At 42.5% G+C, this 22,945-nt stretch overlaps 1 protein-coding gene across 9 annotated transcripts in view; it reads right to left on the reverse strand.

Annotated features, from left to right (window-relative positions):
- Positions 1-18,475: 18,475 nt before the first annotated feature.
- HMGN3 (high mobility group nucleosomal binding domain 3) overlaps positions 18,476-22,945 on the reverse strand; it is a 36,500-nt gene continuing 32,030 nt past the window's right edge. For 2 of the 9 annotated variants that reach the window (XM_055534857.1, XM_055534853.1), the window contains 3 exons: positions 21,812-21,862; positions 19,488-19,607; positions 18,947-19,367 (listed from right to left, as the gene is read on the reverse strand). In XM_055534857.1, coding sequence (XP_055390832.1) covers positions 19,236-19,367; positions 19,488-19,607; positions 21,812-21,862 — 303 coding nt within the window. In that variant the 3' untranslated portion in view covers positions 18,947-19,235. The other 7 variants (XM_055534855.1, XM_055534856.1, XM_055534858.1 and 4 more) reach the window with 7 other exon arrangements.

Here is a 22,945-nt window from a genome sequence, read left to right on the forward strand (position 1 = left end):
CAGTTTTACTTTTCCCCCAATTTTTAATCCAATCATATACATCAAATCTGGTCTTTTCATGGGAAGGAGGTGCTTGTAGGAGGTATTGATCTTGGCTCATACAAGCCTTCAGAGGGTATGCATGTGTGTACTCAGTCACTTAGTCGTGTCTGGTGTATGGCAAGTGATAAAAATCAAGAGCCTATGCTTTGGTTTCGGGAATAGGCTATCCCTTCACAGTTATTTATTTATAACTGTGGTTATTTGTCAAAGTTAATGAGGATGGTTTCCTTCTTAGGTTGAAAAAGAAAGGCTGGCAATTCAAGTACTTTTCAATGGCATTTATGGTGTAACCTGTCTTTCATGGGTATAACATGTTATATGTTATGTACATAGTATATGTTATGCACTATGCATTATACTTCAGTATGCACTACGGATACTAGGTATTCATCACATTACTTCTTACCCAACTGGGCAATGAAAGAATCACCCCCTACAAAACTGTCTCTTTTCTTTTCCTTCATAATTTCTCAACAGCACTTGATAACTTCATCAACCCCCTTTAAGTCCATGTCCATTACTAATTTAGTGCTAAATCCCACTCCTTTTTCTCACCATATTGCTGCTAACATGATCACTTTCATTGTTCCTCTCCCTCTTTCTCCTTGACCATCTAGAAAGCCAATGATATTTTCTCCATTATTAAAACTACTAGAGGGGACTTCCCTGGTGGTCCAGTGGTTAAGAATCTGCCTCCCAATGTAGAGGACGTGGGTTTGATCCCTGGTCAGGGAACTAAGATCCCACATGCCGTGGGGCAACTAAGCCCACATGCAGCAACTAGAGAGTCTGCACGCCACCACAAAGACTCAGTGCAGCCAAAATAAAATAATAATAAGTAAATAAAACTACTCAATATTGTTCCAGAAAAAATGTCCATTCATACAGTTACCATTTCCCACCTTGATTAAAGTAAACTTGTCCAGTTAGCTTTACTTATAAATCACTTCCATTCACCAAAACTCATGTTCCATCGTTGTTCGTATAAGAAAAGACTGTTACTGGCCTCCTCTTAACTTCAGTCCCCTAGCAGGATCTTCATGATTTTGTGAATCAGGTTAGTCTGTATGCGTGTCTCTTTTGGTCTGATTTGTGTAATCTTGCAAGTTTGAAGTGCAAAGCAGCCAAATCTGAGAAGACATTGGTCTCTGTGTAGCTGTCCTACTGAAGTCATTGGTCCTGTCTCCATTTCAGAGAGTATATCACACATTCATAGGTTTACCAGCTGGGGGCTTGGAAGGAGGGAAGGTGTTCTGTCCTGGTCTGTGTAGCTGGGCACAGACGATGCCACAACTTCCAACTGATACCCAGCACAGAGATGCCACAACTTCCAGCTGATGACCTTCTGGCGTTTGCAGACAGAAAGAGGAGGAAGCGTGAAAAAGACTTCGGGCAGTGTGAAAAAGACACCTTATGAGTTACTGTGATGAGTGCCAAGATGGATGCACTGAAGCTCAGAGAAAAGACCTGCGTGGGGAGGATCACCAAAGGTTTCAGTAAGAAGGTGCCATGGGAATGGGGACCTCAAAGAAGTTTCTGTTAGAAGGGAATCTAAGCAGAATAGTCCCATGACACTTCAGCTATCAAAGCAAGGTTAAAAACAGCCTAAGAAAGCAAACATCCTGGGCTCTAGTCCTGTCTTGGCTATTTTACAATCGTGTGGTCTTGGGCTGTCACTTACCTGTGTTCCCATTTCCTATCTTTTACATGAGAATGACACTCAAGATATACCTCTCAAAACTTTTGCAAGGGTCACATGATACAATGTCTGTGTACACTCACTTGTAAATTCTAAAACACTATATGAGAATAGCTTAAGTGTAATGTCTGCTATACACATGTTCTGAAAGTTTATTTTCCCTATTTGAAAGCCAATAGATAATATTTATGATTACAAATTATTTGAATAACCTACAACATATTATTATATATAGTGTGTAATTAAAATGATCAGAATGGAACTCGTTCATATGTAGGGGACCTACTGTAAATTAAAATTTTTAAGACAGAATGGAACATAGAGAAGGAAGTTTATCTGTGATCTCAAACCTCTCATTCCATCCTACTCCCAAGGAAGAGCACAGATCTCACCCCTTGGGGCCTGACCTCTCACCCTGACTTCACGGGGGAGGTGACTGGGGTTTCAGAGCAGTACATCTTACCATGGGCTGTACTCTGCTTCAGAGGGTGTGGAGACATTAGTTGTCACAATGGCCAGAGTGGGGAGGAGAGTGCGGGTGGTCCCTGGAGGAGGACTGGCACTTCCTGAGCAGGAACCAGGGATGCCAGACATTCTGCCACGTGTGAACAGTCCTGCACAACGTCACATTGTTTCTACATCTCTCATGAATTTCATGTGTCCACCTGGGCTTTCACGTATGAAGTCCAGGATTTAAAAAAAAATCCTGTTTATAAGTTTCTGAGCCTAGAATCGAACTCTGTTTTGACATCTACACACTGAGTATTCTGACTGCTTTTTGCACAGTTTTAACCATTGTGCTCGGAGAAGGCACTGGCACCCCACTCCAGTACTCTTGCCTGGAAAATCCATGGACGAAGGAGCCTGGTAGGCTGCGGTCCATGGGGTTGCTAAGAGTCGGACACAACTGAGTGACTTCACTTTCACTTTTCACTTTTCATGGATTGGAGAAGGAAACAGCAACCCACTCCAGTGTTCTTGCCTGGAGAATCCCAGGGACGGGGGAGCCTGGTGGGCTGCCGTCTATGGGGTTGCACAGTCGGACACGACTGAAGCGACTTAGCAGCAGCAGCAGCAGCCGTCATGCTTAGTTTGAAAACTTGAACAAGCATTGTGCACCGTTTCAGGAAATCACATCACCAAGAGCAACGCCATTTGCAGCGTCTGAATCTCTGATGCCACTGCGGCTGTTGCGTTGCTGTGATTCCAAGCTTAGAAATAAACATATTTATCTCCTATTTTAAAGTCTCAAGTGTAAAGGAAATAAGCTGATACCTCACTGAATATGTCTTACTTTTCTTAGATATGACCTTATTTTATACATCTATCTATAGTTTATTATATCTTCTTGTGAAGTCACACCCAAACATTTATATATTGAAATACGTAGGTCATCATAAATGACTTTGATTTACATCCTTCTTTATTTTACAGTTAGAGCAGTCTACCAAGGTTTTTTGTTTGTTTGTTTTTTGAACAGGTCTAATTGACATACAATATTAGTTTCAGGTGCACAACATAATGATTCTATATTTGTATCCAATGTTATATGATGACCACAGTAAGTCTAGTTAGTGTCCTTCCACCATAATATCACAGACATTTTTCTGGTAATGAGGACTTTTATGATCTACTCTCTTTCAAATATGTAACACAAATGCTGTACTCTATATTCCCAAGACTTACTTTCTTTTTATAGCTGGCTAGTAGACTATACCTTTTGACCCCTTGACCTATTCCCATATCACCCTTACCCTGGAAGCCCCAATCTGTTCTATCTATGATCTTGGTTTTTCTTGTTGTTTTTACTTGTCTTGTTTTTTAGATTCCATATATAAGTGAGATCATGTGGTATTTGTTTTTCTCTGTCTGACTTATTTCACATAGCATGCTAAGTCACTTCAGTCGTGTCCGACTCTGTGCAACCCCATAGTGCCCTCCAAATCCATCCATGTCACAAATGACAAGCTTTCATTCTTTTTTATGGCTAAATAGTATTCCATTTTAATATACCTCATCTTCTTTATCCATTCATCCATCAGTGGTTGTTTCTATACCTCGGCTATTGTAAATAATGCTGCAATGAACATATATCTTTTCAAGATACTGTTTTCATTTCCTTCAAATAAATACTCAAAAGTAGAATTGCAGGATCATATGGTAGTTCATGTTTTAATTTCTTGAGGAACCTTCATACTATTTCCATAGTGGCTGCACCAATTTACAATCCCACCAATGATGTTAACTTTTGAATGCCTGTAGGTGTGGTGCCTGGAAAATCCCATGGATGGAGGAGCCTGGTGGGCTGCAGTCCATGGGGTCGCTAAGAGTTGGACATGACTGAGCGACTTCACTTTACTTTTCACTTTCATGCATTGGAGAAGGAAATGGCAACCCACTCCAGTGTTCTTGCCTGGAGAATCCCAGGGACGAGGGAGCCTGGTGGGCTGCCGTCTATGGGGTCGCACAGAGCTGGACACGACTGAAGCGACTTAGCAGCAGCAGCAGCAGGCATGGTATATTGTCTGTGAACTTTAGCTCAGGACAGTAAAAGGAATGTTAACAAATATTTGTTATACAAAGTGGGTGGGTCCGATAGAGTTGAACACAACTATTCAACTGAAGGCCTGAAGGTTCTTTTTTGTATTAGACTTGGATCCCTCCTGCCACAGTTTAATGCCATTTTCCATTTTCAGTCTTTCCCCTCTCCCTTTGGAGATGGAAAAGAGCTACTGAAAACAACCTTAAAATTCTCTTTCTTTGTTTATGTCCCAAAGTGTAAATGATGTAATATCTTACGCTCACCAGGTTTGGCATTACGAAGTCTTTTCTGGGTATAAATATAATTTTGCATGGCTCAAAGTTCAAAATCCACATTCCTGTGGACTCAGCCAAAAGATGGCAGCAGCTTTTCTGCAGTCTTCTCACTGCAGCCTTTTGTGAGCATCCCTGGCCAGCTGCGGGAAGGTTCCTGCTTCGTGATCCGGGAGCCTCCTGAGTCTCCACCCCCAGGGCTGGGCCCACTGCACTGTGTATTCTGGCCTTCGCACTGCTAATTCACCAAGCTAATTAGGCTAGTTAAGGGTCCATAAAGGCAGAAATCTGTTGGAGTTTAGTCTCATTCATTTCTTTCAGAAAAATTTGCAAGGAAGCTCCTGTCAGCTTTTGGAATGGGAACAGAATCTCCCAGGCTTGGCATGAGAACCAGTTGAAGGCGCCAACCTGCCAGGCCAAAAGATTCTGGTCACAAAGAGTCCCAATTCAACTTTTTCCCTGAGGCAAACTTCAAAGTATGCAGGAATCAAAAACTCATATTATGAAAATAAACCCAGAAATAACGCACGTAGCTAAGAATTGCTGGAAACACATTTCTCCCGCTGCACCTCAATTCTCTCTGCCTCTAGAACTGCCTCGTGGTACTTAATCACTTCCACGGAAAACAAAGGCAGCTTCTCTGACGGTCACTTCATTCCACTGGTGCCTGCAGAGTTTCTTTCACTTGTGTTTAAACATTTTTATTAAGTGAAGTTATATAGTTTTCCACATGACCAGCACTTTTTCCAAGCATTTTTAAAAATATTAATTCATTTAATCCTCATAACAGCCCTATGAGATCGGCACTTTTGTTCTTATTTAATGGATGAGGAAACACGTAAATACCATTTCCTATTTCCTTTGGTGGTGGTTCCTTTCTCTCTTCCTTTCTTTTCTTTTTTTGTTTCTGCTTCTTTTTTTTTTTTTCCCCTACATAAGGTTTTAGGACTGTGCCTAGTAACACTTTGGAACCAATTATTTTTTTTTTAATCATTGAAAAAAATTGGAAAATGGTGGAAAATGACTACAATTTGGAAAATGGAAAATTTGAAACCAAGTTTTTAGTCATTGAGAAAATTGGAAAATGACTTTTTGTAATCATTGAAAAAAACTGGAAAATGAGATCAAAGCAAAGCATTATCTCAAACCACAATGTTTGAAGTTGCAGGGATTTTTTTGTTTCGTTTTGTCTTAGGTGAAATATAAGCCACTTTAGGAAGTCCATGGAAGAGCCCAAACTAAAAACTCTTAGAGATTCATTCGGCCAGCAGGATCACGTTAGCAGAATAAAGCAGCAGCAGAGATTTAATCTCTTGGATTTCTCTTGTTTTACTGTGCTCTTGGCATTGCCGAGTTTTTCCCCCACTAGTGAATTGCTTACCTCCAGGCTTTTTGGGGGGTGGCCAGGGAAGAACAGCACCCTCACAACCTGCGTCAGGACGTTGCTCACGCATCAGTGCACATATTCAAAGAGCAAATGCCCAACTCCATGACCACTGCAGAGGGTCATTCACGTTTTTTTGCTGGCATCTATACAGTACCATCTATCTGGAAGCTTTTGTGACGATTTGATTAAAATTTAATGCACATTCAGCTAGTTGGGTTTACAAGATTACCAACGTGCTGGCAAAATTGTGACATTTGTGGCCTGTTACAATTAAACTTTCCTGCAAAAAAGAGCGTTTGGGAGCTTCACTTGTTAAATCTTCTTCCCTCATATACTTTCTTTAGGGTATTGAAATTTTTACCACCCTTATTTTCGAATTCTGAAGAGCATGCCATTCTGATTTGGATTATTGTCAACTATCAATTAGTAGAGAGAGGTGTGGGACTGCTTTCTCTTTAAAGCATTTTTTCCATGCCACTGACATTTTATAGCAAGCCTCCTGTTAACCGGGATGGTTAGAGAATGTGGAGGTCTCGTTACTTGGACAAGGGAGAAGTTTATGAGAAAGCCCATTCTGTTAGAACTCTTGGACTTCTTTACAAAATTAATTAGTCCACTTAATGACCTTAGCAAACAAAGTGTGTAGTATTAAACATCACTGAATCTTTCTTTCAGGGCTTGCTGTCTTATTATGCCTTAGGGTCTTTATCCAAAAGGTCCATTATTATTGTACAGAACTGTAGTTAGAGAATGGAGGAGACAGGATCTAACCTGGACCTACCTACTCTGGAATTCTATTCACTTATTTCCCTGAGATGAGCTTGCTTCCTTATTAGCAAGAGGTACAAGCTCTAGTGCAGCCTGGCAAGGGTTAAATGCTAGTTCCACCATTTACTCACTGCATAACCTTGGGCAAGGGAGTTATCTGTTCCTAAATTTTTCTAGTCTGTAAGACAGACAAATAGAAGGCCCATCACAACTCATTAATGCTCATGTTAGGAGTATTAAATATTCATACACAAGTATAGCGTAGAAGGCCTGAGCCCTGGGTAGCCAAACTGCAAAGTCTAAGGACAGAGTCCCCAAAACAATCCTCACTTCTGACCCCAACCTCACCTCTGAACACTGCAGGTTTGGGGGTTCTCAAAGCCACCCCCAGATTTGCTAATGGGATAAACCTGAGAGGACTCCCAGAACTCACTGAAGGCAATTACACGTGTGGTTATAGTTTATGACAAAGGATACACGTTAGAACCTGCTGAAGGGAGAGCCACATTGGGAAGAGCCTAGGAGGGTTCCAAAGGCAAAGCTTTCAGTGTCCTCAGGAAGTGTTCAAGTCCTGGCACTGCTGCTTGACAATTCACAGGGAGGATTATAAGCCCGGGGTGTTCACCAGGGCTTTGATGTGCAGAGGCTTTACTGGGGTTCATTATAGAGGCATGTTTGATGATTGATTGCCCTTGTGGTTGAACTTGGTTTCCATTCTCCCCACCCCCAAATTGGACTGAAACCACGTGGCCCAGGGGCTCACCCTGAATATCAAAGACACTAGTATCAACTGCTGCTACTGCTGCTGCTGCTGCTGCTAAGTCACTTCAGTCGTGTCCGACTCTGTGCGACCCCATAGACGGCAGCCCACCAGGCTCCCCCGTCCCTGGGATTCTCCAGGCAAGAACACTGGAGTGGGTTGCCATTTCCCTCTCCAAGGCATGAAAGTGAAAAGTGAAAGTGAAGTTGCTCAGTCAAGTCTGACTCTTAGCAACCCCATGGACTGCAGCCTACCAGGCTCCTCCATCCATGGGATTTTCCAGGTGAGAGTACTATTCCAAAGGTTTAAAAGTTACCTCTCAGAAGCTAGAGACATAGGCAAGACTCTTTACTGGCACAGATTAAGTACTGTCCTAATGGGTATGATTATATTATAGTGTAAGGAGTATTCCCACCACTGGATCCAACAATTAACATTTTGCCATATTTGTAGTATCCATGTAGATAAATATATGTGTATGAATGGGTGAATACATATAATACACATTGTATATACATGCATTATATATTCATATATATTATATACACATTATATATATTCATATATTATATACCTTATTATATGTATAATATATACATCATATGTATACTATGTGCTCAGTTGTGTCTGACTCTTCACAGCCTCATGGACTGCAGCCTTCCGGGCTCCTCTGTCCTCCTCCTCTGCCACTTTCCACTCCGGGGGATCTTTCTGACCCAGGGATTGAAATGGTTTCTTAGGTCTCCTGCATTGGTAGGCAGATTTTTTACCACTAATGCCACCTGGGAAGCCCCATATATATACTATATACACTATAGTGTATATATATACTATATACACTACGTATTTTCAAACAATTCAGATGTAGAGATATAGGTATATTTCTATATCTGAATTGTTTGAAAATAAGTTGCAGCTCTCACATGCTTTCACCCCTAAAAAACAAAAACAAAAAACTGCAGCACACCACACCTTTCCTAAGAATAACTACAATACCATATTTTACCTTAGAAAACTAACTATAGTTCCCTAGTATGCAATATCCAGACTACATTCTAATTAAAGGAAAATAGGAGTTAAGTGAGGAGTCCAGTTCATTACCGGGCTCCTTTTCCCTGCATACCATGTTCATTTTGTCACTCCCCCATGGAAGAGTCTAGGGTGGCTCCATGTTTCAAAGCTAAGCTGCTGGTGACCACAATTCAAGGCCTCTCTGACCGTGTGGGCAGCCCATACCCAGCCTACGACAGTACATTCCCGCGGACACTGACATGCCATTTCCTTAGTGCCTACTGTGTGCCAGGCCCAGCTCCGATTCTCTCTGCTTCCCACCAGCAACCCTCTCCTCCAGTCACGGTATTTTTCCATTTTCCTGCACATCTATGCACACTGATAGCCAGGAGGAGTCAAACTGTCACTCAGGCCTTTAGGATTCCCCTGGTTCATTAGTCTTCAAATCGTGTCCCGTGGGCTCACCCAATGAGACTTAGGAGCTGCCCAAAGAGGTGAGGTGACAGCCTCGGGGCTGGGTCCACCTCCCTCACCACCATACCCAAAGAATTGTCGATATCCTACTGCTCCCTGATGGCTCAGTGGTAAAGAATCCACCTGCAATGCAGGATCCATAGGAGATGCGGGTTTGACCCCTGTGTCGGGAAGATCCCCTAGTTCAGGGCATGGCAACCCACTCCAGCATTCTTGCCTGCAGAATTCCAAAAACATAGGAGCCTGGCAGGCTACAGTCCATGGGGTTGCAAAGAGTCAGACACAACTGAAGCGACTTAGCATGCACTACTTTGAAACATGGTTTTAAAAGCCATTAATCAAACCCAATCTATCATTTTGCAGAAAAAAATGGAAGCAGGAAACAGTGAATCTATTTTTGCTCAGGTACCCAAAATATGGTTTTAGGAGATGAACCTACTCCAGATGTGACTCCATGTACTTCCCTCCAGCCTTATAAAGGTTGTTCCCCATCTGACAAGTTCTCCTGCTACTCTCAAGACTCATCCAGACCTCCTTCAAACATCAGGAGCATATGTGCATAATATACCATAATCCTTCCACAGCTACTCAAAATGGTTCCCTGCTCTGGTCTCCTAGAGTCTTTTTTAGACTGAATTGAGCGACTTCACTTTCACTTTTCACTTTCATGCATTGGAGAAGGAAATGGCAACCCTCTCCAGTGTTCTTGCCTGGAGAATCCCAGGGATGGGGGAGACTGGTGGGCTGCCGTCTATGGGGTCCCACAGAGTCGGACACGACTGAAGTGACTTAGCAGCAGCAGCAGCAGCACACATATATAATGGTTGATTTTTTACCCTGGAGTCCTTTATGGTATTATAGTATCAGACAAAACGGAATCAGTATAAAATATAGGTCAAGAAGGTGCTCTAAGAATGCAAAAGGCCAAAGCAATGCATTGTGACTGAAAAGATCAGTCAAGTGTCCAATTCTTTCTTGCCGTCATGGGGACATTGCAGCCACTCAACAGCTGCTGATCAACTGAAGATTTTACACAATTTGATTAATCATTATTCAACTCACTGTAAAAAAAAACCAACAACAACAACAAAAAAAACAACCTAGAAGTGTATATGGCCAAAGGTCTGTCTGGACTTGTAAGAATGAAGCCCCAGATTACATCTCTTCTTGGGTTGTTATCAATTCTTTAGCAAAGTGCTCAGAACACAGCAGCAGCTCAGTAACTGCTGGTTAAATGTAGTTCTTGGGGGCTTTGTATATGTTAAGTAAGCCAGTTTTTAAGAGCACTGTTCATTACCAATTATTCAAGCTGAATTCAACCAAAAAGAATGAATGAATACTATAAAAATTTACCTTATCCTGATTTAGATGCTACTATGAAAAGACCTTAAAAATTTCACAGGTAAAAAAGCAATTCTTTTGGAATTCAAAGGAGACTTGGCTCTAAAAACAAAGGTACCCATACAGATCAGTTCCACCTCAGTTTCCTTCCATCCTCTATTCTCCCCAGATTCCGTTTTGCCTTTCAAATCACTCCAGTTCCACAGGTCGTTGGGTGGGATGGGCTGGAGTCTTCCAACCCCAAAAGACATCAGTGGAAGAGCCACAAGAAGTATTATTCAAGATCAATTATTTCCTGGAAATACAGCTAAACATTTATTCCAAGTCCAAGAAGTCATTTTTCACAGGCACTCTACAGCAACCAGGTAAATAATATTTTAAAGTGCTATTCAGTAAATTAACTTACTTAGTTTTATGTATGTTTGTTTGTGACTAAAATCTGTTCTTAAAATGAAATCCATTAGAGTAATTATATGAAGGTTTTACAGTGGAAAAGGTTAGGATTCAGTAATGGCTTTTATAAATACACATTTGTGTTACTAAGTAACTAATAATGTCAGCTTCCCCACTAGACTCTGAGCTCCGTAACAGCAGGACAGTGACCTTCTCAATACCGCATCCCTAATACCTTGCAAAATGCCCAGCGTTTACATGTTCAGTATGTTTTTCATGAATAGATGAATGTGGAAGACAGACTTTGGTGCAACCCTGATATGTCCTTTGTCCTAAAAACATACGTATTACAAATCAGGATGTATTCACAGAAGACACTACATCAAATTTCCACAAAGGAGAAAGACTGAGTAAAAGGATCAGTTGAATCATGCAAAATCGCTGTTTCTAAAGGTCCAAAGAGAAAATAGGATAGGCATTTCATACAGTTAGGCCTAATGTGATTGTTTTATTTTATTTTTTTAATTTTATTATTTTTTTACTTTAAAATATTGTATTGGTTTTGCCATACATCAATATGCATCCACCACGGGTGTATACGTGTTCCCCGTCCTGAACCCCCCTCCCACCTCCCTCCCCATACCATCCCTCTGGGTCATCCCAGTGCACCAGCCCCAAGCTTCCTGTATCCTGCATCGAACCTGGACTGGCGATTTCTGTTCTTATCAGTTTAATGTGATTGTTTTAAAAATGTTCTGCTCTCACTTCTCAATCAGTGTGAATTTATGAGACTAATTTAAGTACATTATATTTTAAAAAGAGATCTTTCCTCCTATCTTTATAGAGGAGTTTGAGAAACCAAAGTGTTTCCAAGGGGATGTAACAGGTGTCTTCAGACACTTGAAGGGTCACTGGATGAAGAATGTTCTGTACGTCCCTGATCCTGGGAGACCTGACATCAATAGTTGGCAGGTACAAGGATAGGGCTTCCAGGTGGCTCAGTGGGTAAAGAATCCGTCTGCAATGCAGGAGATTAAGGGAGGTGGGTTCGATCTTTGGGTCAGGAAGATCCCCTGGAGAAGGGCATGGCAACTCACTCCAGTGTTTTTGCCTAGAGAATCCCATGGACAGAGGAGCCTGGCGGGCTACAATCCAAAGTATTGCAGAGTCAGATACAGCTGAAGCCACTGACCAGGTACCCACAAGGATACAGTTCTTAGCTCAACAATAAGAAAGTACTTTGTAACAGAGCTGTTTGAGTGATAATGTCAAGACTGAAGGAACTCAGTAAGTCTAAGAAACTCTTTGTCATGTTATAAAGGGGATTTAAACCTCCTTGGAAGGGAGTAAGATGATCTCAGGGGTTCTTCCCATCTTCAGAGTTGATGTCCTGGCTTCAAGCAACTCAATGAGAGCCATCAACCTAGGTCTATTTATCTCTATGTGAATATTTCCTGTTAAAATGTTAAGCAATTTGTAATCTAGAAGGAAAGATATTACACAGAACATGGTATAATTTTTGTAGAAAAGTGAAGTTGGGTCTAAATTAAAAAAGAAAATGTGAGCACACAGGTCAAACTAGTATTGTCCCAAGAATAGTACCACAACCAAAAACGATGTTCCTAAAGCTATGATGTGCCTGCGTGCGTGCAAGCTAAGTTGCTTCAGTGGTGTCTGACTCTTTGCAACCCCATGGACTGTAGCCTGCCAGGCTCCTCTGTCCATGGGATTCTCCAGGCAAGAACACTGGAGTGGGATGCCATGCCCTCCTCCAGGGGATCTCCCCAACCCAGAGATTGAACCCACGTCTCCTACGTCTCCTGCATTGGCAGGCAGGTTCCTTACCATTAGTGTCACCTGGGAAGTCCCAAACTGGATTTTAAAAGGCTTTAAATACAAACAACCCGCCTGCAACTCAGGAGACCCCAGTTCAATTCCTGGGTCGGGAAGATCTGCCGAAGAAGGGATAGGCTACCCACTCCAGTATTCTGGGGCTTCCCTGGTGGCTCAGCTGGTAAAGAATCCACCTGCAATGTGGGAAACATGGGTTTGATCCTTGGGTTGGGAAGATCTCCTGGAGAAGGGAAAGGCTACCCACGCCAGTATTCTGGCCTGGAGAATTCCGGGGACTGTATAGTCCATGGGGTCATGACTGAGCGACTTTCACACAAAATAAAGATGATTTAATTTTTGCACTAATTCCAAGGAATATGAGCCTGAATTGTGCTTTATATGTTTGGGTTACACTGTCCAATTCGCTTAATTTGGAGACACATAGAGCAATGATAAAATCCTGAGCTTGATTCTTCTCTTGTTTATAGAAGACCACACTGAGTTCAACAAGTATTTACTCTGCCTTTACCATATGTCACAAAGGTCAAAGAGACAATGGTCACTGCGCCCCAGGGACTAACATTTCACCTGCTGCATGGTTTGACTCCTAATACTTCCTGAACACCTATTTTGTATCATTTCACACTTTTAACACCCAATCAAGTGTACTATTTTTATCCTCGTTTATAGACAGGAACTCTAAGATATGCAGAGTAGAGAGAGACTAAGTAACCTGTCCATGATTATATGGAGAGTAAGAAATAGACAGGATTTGAACCTAGGCAGTCTGGTTTCAGAGTTTACAAGTTTAACCAGTATATTATATTGCCTTTGACATGAAGCATAGTTTTTCCTTTTGCATACCAAGACTGACCACCTATGACAGACATACCTGACATATGCACCAGCCCACACCTACAAGGCCCATTCGTATTCATCCAATTTCCATTCAGTTGGCATTTATGGAAAATCCACTGCATTTTAGGCACTGCAGTACCTGATTTCATAGAAACTATCTCATTCACCACTAACAGCTTTGTCAAACAGATATTATCTCTATTTTAGGGATGAGAAACTGAGCAGAAGTTAAATGACCTGGCTGGCTTCACATAGGTGAGCAATGGTGACGTCCTGAAGGCCTGTGCTTTTAGTAGCCTCATAAATGTCATTTTTAATGGTGTACAGTCAGTGGATTTTAGTATAGTTACAAGGATGTACAACCATTTTAAAATTCTAGAACCTTTTCATTATCGCCCCCGAAGTAAACTGTTTCCATTATCAGTCAGTTCCCACTCTCCCGTCCCACTACCTACCATGAGTCTATTTTCTGTCGTTATAAATTTGTCAGTTTTGGACATTTGGCAGGCATGAAATCATATAATTGTTTTTTGTGACAGCCTTCTTCCACTGAGCGGATGTTTTCAAGGTTCATCATTGTGACAGTATGTATCAGTACCTCATCCTTCTATATGGTTGAATAATATTCCACCACGAGGCACATTTTGTTCATTCATTCATCAGTGAGTGGACATCTACATTGCTTCCACTTTGCGGAAAATAAAAAATACTGCTATAAACATATCATGCATCAGTTTTTGAGTGAATATGCTTTCAGTTTTCTTGGGTATATACAGAACTCCTGGGTCATTTGGTAACTCTTCCACTTTCTGAGGAGCTTCCAAACTGTTCCCCAAAGATGCTGCACCATTTTACGTTCCCACCAGCAACAAATGAAGGCCTCAATTTCACCAGCTGCTCTCCAACACTTTTCAATTTTTTAAAAGTTATCCTAGTGACTGTATTGTCTCCTTATGAGTTTGACTTGTATTTCCCTAATTATTTTGAGCATTCCTTCATTTACATCTTGGCTATTGATACATATTGCTGGAGAAGTGTCTATTCAAATCCTTTGCCCATTTGAAATTTTAAAATTGTTTATTGTTGGGTTTTAAATTTTTATTATATGTTCTGGATAATAGGTACTTATCAGATATATTATTTGTAAAAATTTTCACCCATTCTGTGGATTCTACCTTTACTTTCTTGACGTTTTAAATTTTGATGTACAATTTATCTAGTTTTTTATTTGGTTGCTGTGCTTTGGATTTCATACTTAAGAAACTACTGCCTAACCAAGGTCATGAAGCTTACTCATAAATATAATCCTAAAACCGGCTTTCACCTTCTCTTCTCATACAAGGGAGAGATGTATAATCCCAAATTCCCTTTGCAGTTTTAAAAGAGCCTGAACCTCTACTTGGCACTGGAAAAAAAGGCTAATTTTTACTGAGGCATAGGAGCATCATATTAATATATTTAAAGAATTCACAAATTTTCTCCCAAATTAATTTATGAAAAGTGCTTATTACAGGGTAGTAAATAAATTGTGGCTACTTATAATTATCTTAATCATTATAATTATTGCAAGATATTTTATGTCAGTGTTCTGGATAAAATAATAGAAAATAATAAAAGTTCAGAGCTCACAATTAAGAGAGAGGCATTCAAAGAGATACATTAGCATAGGTGACAGCTAAAAATTGAGATGGCCTCCTTATATCTGCTGGGATTGGAAACCTGAAGGACAGCATTTGTACCTCTAGCTGAGAAAAACATCTCCTAAAATTTGAGGAAGGAAAAAAACTTTCGTTTCATAAACCTGTTTCAAACTCCTTAATCATTTTAATGTCCACCAAAGATGTTATAAAACAGTTCACCTACTGTCGGGCTGATGTATCTGATGTATCTTGACTTTTCAGTTCACATGATCTTTTCCCAGAACATAAAAATGAGAATTACAGAGCCACTTGCTTCTCAAAGCCCACTTATTCCACCACAATCCATGGGCCGGCCTCAGGGAGAATTTTAGGACTACCACTTCGACTGGACAAGCAGTGCGCCGCTCAACCGTAAGGCCATGCCATTTGACTCAAAGTCACTGTAGATCCAAAGACTTACGATTTTCCAGCAGGTTAGGCAGACAAGTGGGCTTTCCAGGTGGTTCAGTGGTAAAGAATCCGCCTGCCAATGCAGGAGATGCAAGAGACACAGGTTCAATCCCTAGATCGGGAAATGGCAACCCACTCCAGCACTCTTGCCTGGGAAAATGGGTTGCCATTTTCCCTGGAGTAGGAACTGGTGACCCACGCCAGTATTATTTCCTGGGAAATCCCATGGACAGGGGAGCCTGGTGAGAGTCTGTGGGGTGGCAAAGAGCCGGACACAACTGAGCACCGCACAGCAGAACACAAGCAGACAAGCATTTTGGAGAACACATATTTTTCTAACTTGGGTATGTTCACTGAAGGGGTGAGCAATGTGGCAGTGGATGGGATTCCCAACCTTCACTGCATCTGCTGGCGGCGCACTCATACCCTTGGCAGCATATCCTTAGGTCTTCAAGTTCTTGGGGAGCAACGCAGGCTTCCTGTGTTATTTTGGTAGCTGTCTGCTCTACAGTATTCCCTTGCTTTGTCAATGTGGCAGTAATAATACCCATAACTTTAAGAGACGCATACCAATGGCCTACAGAACCCCTGATCTTTGTGTCTTTGAATAAAAAGCAATTGACAGCAGTGGCCATGGCAAATGAGGATTTAAAACACACTGATTCCCCAAGAGAAAAATATCACAGTTCATAGAAGACGTTAAAGTGACATTAAACATAGGAAAAGCTCAGTTTTACTAGTAATAAATTAAAACAGTACAGCATATTTTTCATTTATGAGACGAATCAAAATAAGGGTGTTGACAAATGCAGGAAGAAATGGCATTTATACGCTGTTGATGGAAGTAGATAGGGACCACTTTTTCGGCAATAGCGAGAACATGGAATGTATATTCCGTTTGATTCAGACATTCCACTTCTAGGAAATTATTTGAGTTGAAATATGTAAGTAGGCAAAACTTTGTGTACAAGAATGTTTACTGCAGTATTACTGGTGATACTGCACTGTTAGAGATAATCTTTGTATTCAATACAATTTATTGGTTGAATTAAATTCCAAATAGAATGCATAGTATGATTCCTTCTTTTAAAATTATATGCACATATGTACACATGTGCACACAAGTGCTTATATATGCACATATACACAGTAAAATAGAGACAACGATGGGACAGTGATTATCTCTGGGAGATATGAAGGGGAAAAAGGAGGAGTTTGACTTTATATATCTTTGTAATGTTATTTTTTAAAAGACCACCAGCAGCACTTTAGAAATTAAATGTAAACCTATGAAGTTTATACTTCATTTCGGAACTGGAAGCTAGCCAGAAATGTACTTCAACTGTGTATTAACTGCATGATGAAAATACTTTTGTCAAGTGATCATAGGATACCAGCTATTTTCCTTTGGGGTAAAAGTTCTTGGCATATCTAACACTCATCAGTCAAGGTACATTTCATAATCAGAAACCAAAGAAACTATACATGAGATTATCCTCCATATAATACGGTTCCTATCTGCAGGAGATTAATGCCAAACTTGGGACAATGACACAGGTGTAAATTCTGAGTCCTGAAATTATACCTTGGAGGAGGGAGCTTGTTTTTGTTGATAAGAGAAAAACATGGAAGGCCCTAGGAACAACAGCCTTTGTGCAAGAGTCCCAGAGCAGCACAGGCAATAACTATTCTCCATTTCTTCATCCAAGAGGAATCTGCAGATTTCAGCTTTTCTCGGGTGTTCATGCATTTACCCAACTTCTCAGGAATGCAAACAAACAAACAAATTTGCATTTAGAAAACAGCTCTTCTGCCCCTGTCCTTCCAGAAACAAAAAGACATTGCTATGGCCCGAATGTTCTTGTGTTCTCCCAAAGTTCCTATGCTAAAATTCCAACTCTCAAAGATGCTGGCAGTAGGAGGTGAGGCTTAACTCATGAGGCTGGAGCCCCTATGAATGGCATCAGTGCTTCTAAGAGAGAGATCCCCAGCCCCTTGCCCCATGTGTGGACACAGTGAGAAGTCTCAGATCTGAGGGGGGCCTCACTCGATCCTGCTGGCACTTGATCTCAGACTTCCAGCCTCCACAACTGTGAGAAAGAAATTTCTACTGTTTATAAGCCACCCAGTCAGTGGTATTTTGCTACAGCAGCTTGAACAGACTCAGACGGATGCTATTCAAAAGATCAGGTTCATGTCCGGATTGTTCTCTTTCCCGAGGGCGTGGAGTAGGTCACATACTCTCCTACTTCTTAGCCTACAGAGTGCTCTAATACTACCTAGGCCAACATCTTTCCCAAAAGTGGTCACTTGGGTAAAGAGCATTCGAAACTGTGAAATTCTCAACAAATGGGAAAGTATTTTAATATGAATGTAACTTAGTATTGGCTTCTCAGGTGGCACTAGTGGTAAAGAGCCTGCCTGTCAATATAGGATATCTAAGTGATGCGGGTTCCATTCCTGTGTTAGGAAGATCCCCTGGAGCAGAAAATGACAACCCATTCCAGTGTTCTTGCCTGGAGAACCCACAGGGACAGAGAAGCCTGGTGGGCTATCGTCCCATAGGGTCACAGAGTTGGACACGACTGAAGCAACTTAGCACAACATAGCACAACTTAGTATTATTTTGAAACTGGGAACATTTTCAAGGATGAGGCTGAGTTTATGGTTTTTCACTAGTTCTGGTTTAGCAGAATGCCATTCTATTTATAAGGATTTCAACAAAATAATGTTGCATTAAGTTTTATTATATGGTTGACTATTGCTGGCCACTTCTGGTATAAAGGTTATTAGAAATAATTCTACACTGGCATTCGTAGATGATTCTATTAAAATAACATTTTTAAAGGCCATAAAATTAAGAAACAACCCTATGAATTATTAGAGGGACCATCATGGGACAGACTGTACAAATTCTTTCCATCTTCTCCAGCAAGAAAATAAAACAATGCCTAAATTTAGCAAAGACACTACTAAGAGGCAGGTATTTTGCAGGCAGGAAAACCTTTTATTTTAAACCACAAATAATCAGCAGGTGGCCACAACTATCCATGTTTCATTAAAATCACATAAAACCTAGGTACAAAAGCACCACTGATTATTGCTCTAGAAAAACGGCATGAAAAAATCCAAATACGCACAGTAAAAGCACCACAGGATGCACAGGACTAAATTTTTAAAGCGAGTGCATGGAATACTGAAATCAATTTTACAGACAGCTCCCAATATTAAACTGGTATTTATTTTACTCAAGGATGATGGAAATTTCCAAAAAGCACGACTATGAGAAGGTAAAATGTCCATCCTTATATATTTTTGTATGCCAACTAGTAGAGTCCTAAAAAATTAGCATTTACAAAATACTCGGTAAAAATAGCTTTTAAAAGTTGTCCCAAGAGGTACATAAAATCAACCCCAATTTTCATGACCATTCATTCTCCCTCGTTAGCTACAGATTCAGTTTTCTGTGCCTGTGAAAACAGAAAGGAAGACAAAAAAGACAAGAGTTACTATTAAAACTACCATAAGCCAAAGACGACTCCACCCGAGCAACATGCACAGTTTGGAACATCTGTTTTTAGCGGCTCTACTGCAAAACCGAGTTCAACTTTGGGTGTAAAAACAGACAAGGCAGGGCTATATGACACGAACACTTGGCTGCATTTGTTGCTTTCTGCTTTGCAAACGACCACAAAAGCTTTGCCTGCGGGGCTCCCGCGGTTCACGATTAAAGAAAGAGAACACCACACCACTATCTGATGCTAGTCACTGCAAACGTGCAGAATTGTCTACTGTACCCTTAACTCTCACTGTTTCAATCTGCCCCTTTACTGACAGTGTGCTGGGTGGGGTACCTCTGGAGGCTGAGACACTAACAGTTGAGCGAGAGATGTGGATCTGCAATCACATTACAGGCAATAAAGAGACACATTATGAACGTGCGGTCGCCGGCTGAAGGATCCAGCAATTGCTTTCAAGACACTGATTCAATCAGCGGGAGACGTTTGGGGAAAGTACCTCTTCAGCTTTAGTGTCCCCATTTTCAGACGGTGCTGCGGTACCTTCCTTTCCAGAAGCTTCCTGCTTCTCCTCCTTCTTCCCTTTAACACCTTTGCTAACCTTTGCTGCCGGTTCTTTCTAACAGAGGATCAAAGCACAGGGAGACAGAGTGCGTGAGACAGGGTGGGAGGTTGTGTACACTCAGCCAGCCTCCATCCAAACACAAGGGGAAGCACAAACAAGGGTGACGGGGTGGCTCTCAGGGGAAACCGGGAACCCGGTTCTGCTGAGCTTTGAGTGGGTTACATGGAGGCTCCCGTGAAAATGTAACAGGCAACTCAGGAAATCCACTGGACTTTGACTTCTCCTCAAGTGTGTTTCTGGCGGGCATCCTCTCTTGATACAGTGAGAAGCGGTCCTGCCGTGGGGAGAGCAGCTGCAGGGGGGACACAGTGAAGTCAGGGTAGACCCAGCGAGAGCAAACGCTGCACATGAGGACCTGGGGCTAGAAGCTGGGAGAGCCCTTGAGAAGGAAGGCCCAGAGGAAGAAAAATTCCTGATTTTAAGACCAAGCCAGGACTGCCCTGGTGGTCCAGTGGTTAAGACTCTGCCCTGGTGGTCCAGTGGTTAAGACTCTAATGCGCTCCCAAAGCAGGGGGCCCAGGTTCCATCTCTGGTTTGAGAACTAAGATTCCAGATCCCACAGGCCATGAAGTGTGACCACAGCCCCCCCCCAAAAAAAAGACCAAAGCCACAAAAATGACTTCTGCTTCACAATCACCTTTTCACGCCTCAATACACATCATTTCAAACAATGCACACGCAACAAGGGATGACGCTCTGAAGGGCAGAGTAAAGAAAAGCCGTTTGGGGGTAAACTTCCTACCCCCTGATAATTCTGCACTGCAATTTCCTCATTTGCCAAACAGAATATGTATCCCCACCTTTGTAGGACTGATGTGAGTGTCTATGCATAGGATGAAAGTGAAAGGCGCTCATTCATGTCTGACTCTTTGTGACCCCATGGACTACACAGTCCATGGAATTCTCCAGGCCAGAATACTGGAGTGGGTAGCCTTTCCCTTCTCCAAGGGATCTTCCCAACAACCCCAGGGATCAAACCCAGGCCTCCTGCATTGCAAGCAGATTCTTTATCCACTGAGCCACCAGGGAGGCCCACGCATAGTATGAGGGTCTGACATAGGACAAGAGGCTATCCAGGTGGCTCAGTGGGTAAAGAATCTGCCTGCAATGCAGGAGCTGGAGGAGAATGCGGATTCAATCCCTGGGTCGGGAGGATCCCTTAGAGAGGCAAACAGCAATCCACTCCAGTATTCTTGCCTGGAGAATCCCCATGGACAGAGGAGTCTGGCAGGCTACAGTTCATGGGGTCACAAAGTTGGACATGACTGAAGCGACTGAGCACACACGCACATACGATAAGGGCTACAAAACCGTTTGCTTGTATTCATTATTTGCTGTGTGTTTATTACTGTGTGTGTTAGTCGCTCAGTCATGCCCGACTCTTTGCGACCCCAAGGGGTGTTGCCTGCCAGGCTCCTCTGTCCATGTGATTCTCCAGGCAAGAATACTCAAGTGGGCTGCCATTTCCTTCTCCAGGGGATCTTCCTGACCCAGGGATCAAACCCAGGTCTCCTGCTTCCCTGGTGGCTCAGCTGGTAAAGAATCCACCTGCAATACAGGCGGCCTGGGTTAGATCCCTGGGTTGGGAAGATTCCCTGGAGAAGGGAAAGGCTACCCACTCCAGTATTCTGGCCTGGAGAATTCCATGGACTGAATAGTCCTTGGGGTCACAAAGAGTCAGACATGACTGAGCGCCTTTCACCTACACTTACGTGCACTGCAGGCAGACTCTTTACCGTCTGAGCTACCAAGGAAGCCTTAATTTTTTGGTAGTATTGATTAATTACTAGTCAGCAGACTGGCCTCCTAAGACCAGTTCTAGGAAGCCAGAAGCCCCTCACAAGTCCTCCACCAGCTGTTGGCAGCAGGCCCAGGCTCACTGTTCCAGAGAACCATCTGAACTGTGTGTCTCATGAGGCAGCTACCAAACTCCACCTTGGACACGAGGCTTCTCAGAGCAGCATATGCTCTGACTTCCTTTGCTGTATGGACCAAACGGAAAACAGACTCCCAGCAAAGTGTAAAAACTGTGCTCTCTGCTTTTTGAGAAAGCCTGTCTCCAGCTCGGGTGAGTTTTCTAGTCCAGGCACTGAGCCTGAATCATTAAATGTGATCTTTCCTCAGATGACTCTTGGGATATGGAATTATAATTCATTCACTGTTGAAAAAGCCAAAGCGGGGGAGGGAGCACCTCTTACCTTAGCAGATGTTTTTCTTGGTTTAGGTTCAGGTTTGGGGGGAGCAGGTTTCTGCAAGATAAATGAAGTTATACAAATACTGAAAAAGACAACCCTCAGCACCAAAAGAAACAGCAACAAGACCGCCAAAGACAACAGTCCATTTTGACTATGACGTTCATTTCAAAAGAAAAAAATGTCGTTCTGTTTTCAGTACCAGCAAAAAGACCCCCGCATTTCATGACTATTTTCATCCTGGGTTCTCAAGTTGATGACAGGTGAGATCTGGAAGTCAATTCACTATTCCCTGGGCCAGAACAACTCTCTGGGAACACATTTAAGCTTCTGTCTGATGTCTCTTTACTTCCTTTTATCACAGCAATGCAGCAAGAGGAACGACTCAGGCCCTCGGCCAAATGACTCTGTGAATTTGGTTCACACCGGCCTTCCAAACAGTCTAGAAATCCTAGCACCATCACAGGCGAAGCCCATCTGGGAATGAAGAGAGCTGCCCATGAAGTATTCCAAAACCAGTTCCAAATTCTCCCACCTCTGATGCGGGTTTCAAATGCCTGTCTGAGCTTGAGCTTCTTCCTACTTTTCTCTTCCAAGGCCAGTTCAAGGTGAACAGAATCTCCTGGCCACCCAGACCCTGGGCTCCCTAGAGTCTGTTATTAGGAACACAATTATAATGAGGCAGTGTTCACCGTGTGTGTGTGCACTTAGTCACTTCAGCCGTGTCCGACTCTTGTGACCTTATGGACTACAGCCCACCAGACTCCTCTGTTCGTGGAATTCTCCAGGCAAGAATACTGGAGTGGGTTGCTGCGCCCTCCTCCAGGGGATCTTCCCGACCCAGGGATCGAACCTGTATCTCTTATATCTCCTGTACTGGCGGGCGGGTTCTTTACCACTAGCGCCACCTGGGAAGCTCACAAGGTATACTCTTAGCTCCCAGAGTTCCAAGATCTTTCACAGACCTTATTAGCCAAAGGGCCCACGAGGCGACTTCTTTTTTTTCTTGCCTTGTGTGTTTCTCCCCACTCCTGGGAGCAGTGCCCCCCTGCCCTGTGGCCCCAGGCCCCTCCACACAAGGCTGCAGCCCGGCTGCTTCCTAAGGACCTGAGATGGGTACAAAGAGACACGGGGGAAGTT

Source organism: Bubalus kerabau, chromosome 9 (genome assembly GCF_029407905.1).
Source record: "Bubalus kerabau isolate K-KA32 ecotype Philippines breed swamp buffalo chromosome 9, PCC_UOA_SB_1v2, whole genome shotgun sequence".
Classification (NCBI taxonomy): Eukaryota; Metazoa; Chordata; class Mammalia; order Artiodactyla; family Bovidae; genus Bubalus; species Bubalus kerabau.